Raw genomic sequence first — 2,715 nt, 5'->3', positions numbered from 1 at the left:
CTTAATAAAAAGCTTCTATATATTTACACAAATATTATAATATGTCTAATTTAAGATCATCAATTTTAAAAGTCTTGTGATCACACAAATATTATACGTATTTATATAAATTGAAATTAAGAGAATAACTAGATTGTAATGTCCATTTGTACAAGCAAGTTGCACTATAATGATGCAGTGGGTTAATAATCACTTGATGATCAATTAGTTTCATAGGTAGTATTAATCATGTGTGACTTGGTACATATTTATCTTACAGCTGATTAAGACTTCATATTAGAACTTGCACGGAATTGGTTAGCTTGGTGGATGATATGAGATAAAGAAAATTGGATTGGTTAATGATCCAAAATGATGAAAAATCCAACATGATTTGGCATACCTCATTAATTTCCTACCATTTCTGTAATCAGGGGCGGATTTATGGGGCGCAAGGGTGTTCACCCGAACCCCCTTCGCCGAAAAATTACACTATGTATATAAAGCAAAATCTGATTTTTACCTCTATATATTATGTTTTGAATTCCCTTCTCACAGCCCAAAAGCATGGCTTAGTGGTCAAGGAGGTTCAAAACTATCATGAGGTCATTGGTTTAATTTCCACTAACTACAATCTCTTTAAATTTTTTAACTTAATCCTTTTTTGAACCCCCTTAACGGAATTCCTGCCTCCGCGAATAGTCAAGAGCATAACTCACGTAAGTTTTCCTTATCTAAAATCTTCAATAATAGAGAACAAACACATGTGAAAGCGGAGAAAATAAACTTGATCAACAATATTGCACCTTTTGTTGCAAACTAATATATGACAGGTTCAGCATACCATATCATCACACTTACTTCTTTGTGTAAATTCGGAAGTTAATTTATTTTTTAAAATTTATTTTACATATTAAAAGACTATTCTAATACAATCAATTATAAAAATCATAATAATAAGACTGACTGAGTCTTTCAATAATACTACTACTAATAATAGAAAAACTTGATCATCAATAATAATAATAATAATAATAATAATACTCCCTCCGGTCCAAAATAAGCGATTTTTTGGCCTTTTTCTTGTGGTCCAAAATAAGTGATTTTTTCAGATTTCAAGAATGAATTAATTATTTTTTTCCTACATTGTCCTTGGAGTAAATAGTGTTGGAATATGTGTTAGGAGTGTTTATGTGAGATAGTAAAGGCTAATATGGTCAATTCAATTGCTAATTAATGCTAAAAGGTGAATTTCTTAATTTGTGTGAAAACATTCAAAAAATCACTTATTTTGGATCGGAGGGAGTAATAATAATAATAATAATAATACCAAGGCTGAAATCAAAATGAGTTCATCGACATCTTCATTTATTCATGATTAGAATCAAAGTTAGAAAATCATATCCCCTTAATTTGGAGTTGCCAAACTTCTTTCTCGAGAAACTAAAGACAAACATGAAAAAATCTCGCTAATCCAAAAATCATCATCCGATTGCTGGTTCTACTACACTACCTAATTCCTGGCCTTCCAATAAAATAAAATAAAAAAAAAAATTGACCTTCTATACACACCGTAATCTTTCGCAAAAGGGTTTGAATGAACTCTTCCCCCTAGCTCCGCCCGTGAGTTGAACACTGATCTCCCATTTCAAGTCAGACAAATTCCAACAACACAATTATCAAATATATGGGTTGTTTTGGGATTAGGACCATGTGTGATTACACAAGTGTAGTCCTCAGAACTCTCCATCTCCCTCAGACTTAAGCCATCTGTAACACCCCTCCTACTAGAATCTTTTTCTAATTCTTTTAATGCAGTGAATGAAGAAGCTAAGAGTTGAGAATCCCGAGTCTTGATGCCAAAATCAGTAGGGGAAGCAGGACTTTGAACTTTAAGCTCTGTTCCAAACAGAACCATTTCCTCATTCTCAATAGGATCCAAAAGAAGAGCAAGTTTAATACCTTCTGATTCCAACTTATCATCTACTAATAAAGTTGATTGCTTTCTGTCCATATAAGTGATTGGATTTGGGCAGTTTCTATCATAGCCAAAAGGGTTGCCAAAAGTGAACATTTGTTTGCCGTCAAGAATGGATTTTGGGCTATTAATTCCAGCTTCAACTACATCAGATAAGCTTCTAGTGAGAAATCCATTGAAAATTCTTGGAGAAATGGGTGGGTTTGTATGATATTTGGTGGGAGATATTGGAAATGAAGTAGTGTTGTCAGCCATAAGACCTTGCTGTTTGCTGCTTACTGCTCTTTTTGAATTGTTCCTCAGCATCGCCATTAACATTTAACAACTCTTTCTCGAAAAAATAAGAAGTTTAAAAGAAGATGGATAAGCTAAAGACACTTCACACTAGTTCTTCTATTTGCCTTTTTAAGGGTGGATTGTGTAGTGTGCTTTTAGGAAAAATAATAGCTAGTTTGGCTTAGCTTCTAAAATCAGATTATTTTGAAAAATATTTTTTTTAAAAGTACTTTTTTAAAAAGTGTTTTTGATGAAAAACAGTTTGTGCTTAACTAATTAATTTGAAAAGTACTTTTAAGCAATAATTAGTGTTTAGCCAAGCTTTTGAAAACTGCTTTAAGTGTATTTTTCTCAAAAGTACTTCTCGAAAAAGTGCTTTTAAAAAAAAACTACCTTTTTCTACTTCTCTAAAATTGCTTATGCTTCTCATCAAAAGCACTTTTTTTTTTCTTCTAAAAGTTTGGTCAAACAACTCAATTTTT

At 32.0% G+C, this 2,715-nt stretch overlaps 1 protein-coding gene across 1 annotated transcript; it reads right to left on the bottom strand.

The window, feature by feature from the left end:
- Positions 1–1,627: 1,627 nt before the first annotated feature.
- On the bottom strand, positions 1,628–2,269 carry LOC109221829 (protein MARD1-like). The gene has a single exon (XM_019386268.1). It carries the CDS (start codon positions 2,267–2,269, stop codon positions 1,628–1,630), a length of 642 nt encoding a protein of 213 aa, XP_019241813.1.
- Between the last annotated feature and the right edge of the window lie 446 nt (positions 2,270–2,715).

The sequence above is a fragment of the Nicotiana attenuata genome, unplaced genomic scaffold (genome assembly GCF_001879085.1).
Source record: "Nicotiana attenuata strain UT unplaced genomic scaffold, NIATTr2, whole genome shotgun sequence".
In the NCBI taxonomy this organism is placed as follows: domain Eukaryota; kingdom Viridiplantae; phylum Streptophyta; class Magnoliopsida; order Solanales; family Solanaceae; genus Nicotiana; species Nicotiana attenuata.
The sequence above is the reverse complement of the archived record's forward strand: the minus strand, read 5'-3'. Positions and strand labels throughout refer to the sequence as shown.

Coding starts and splice junctions, on each gene's coding strand:
- LOC109221829 (XM_019386268.1), bottom strand. CDS start 2,269: ATGGCGATGCTGAGGAACAATTCAAAAAGAGCAGTAAGCAGCAAACAG.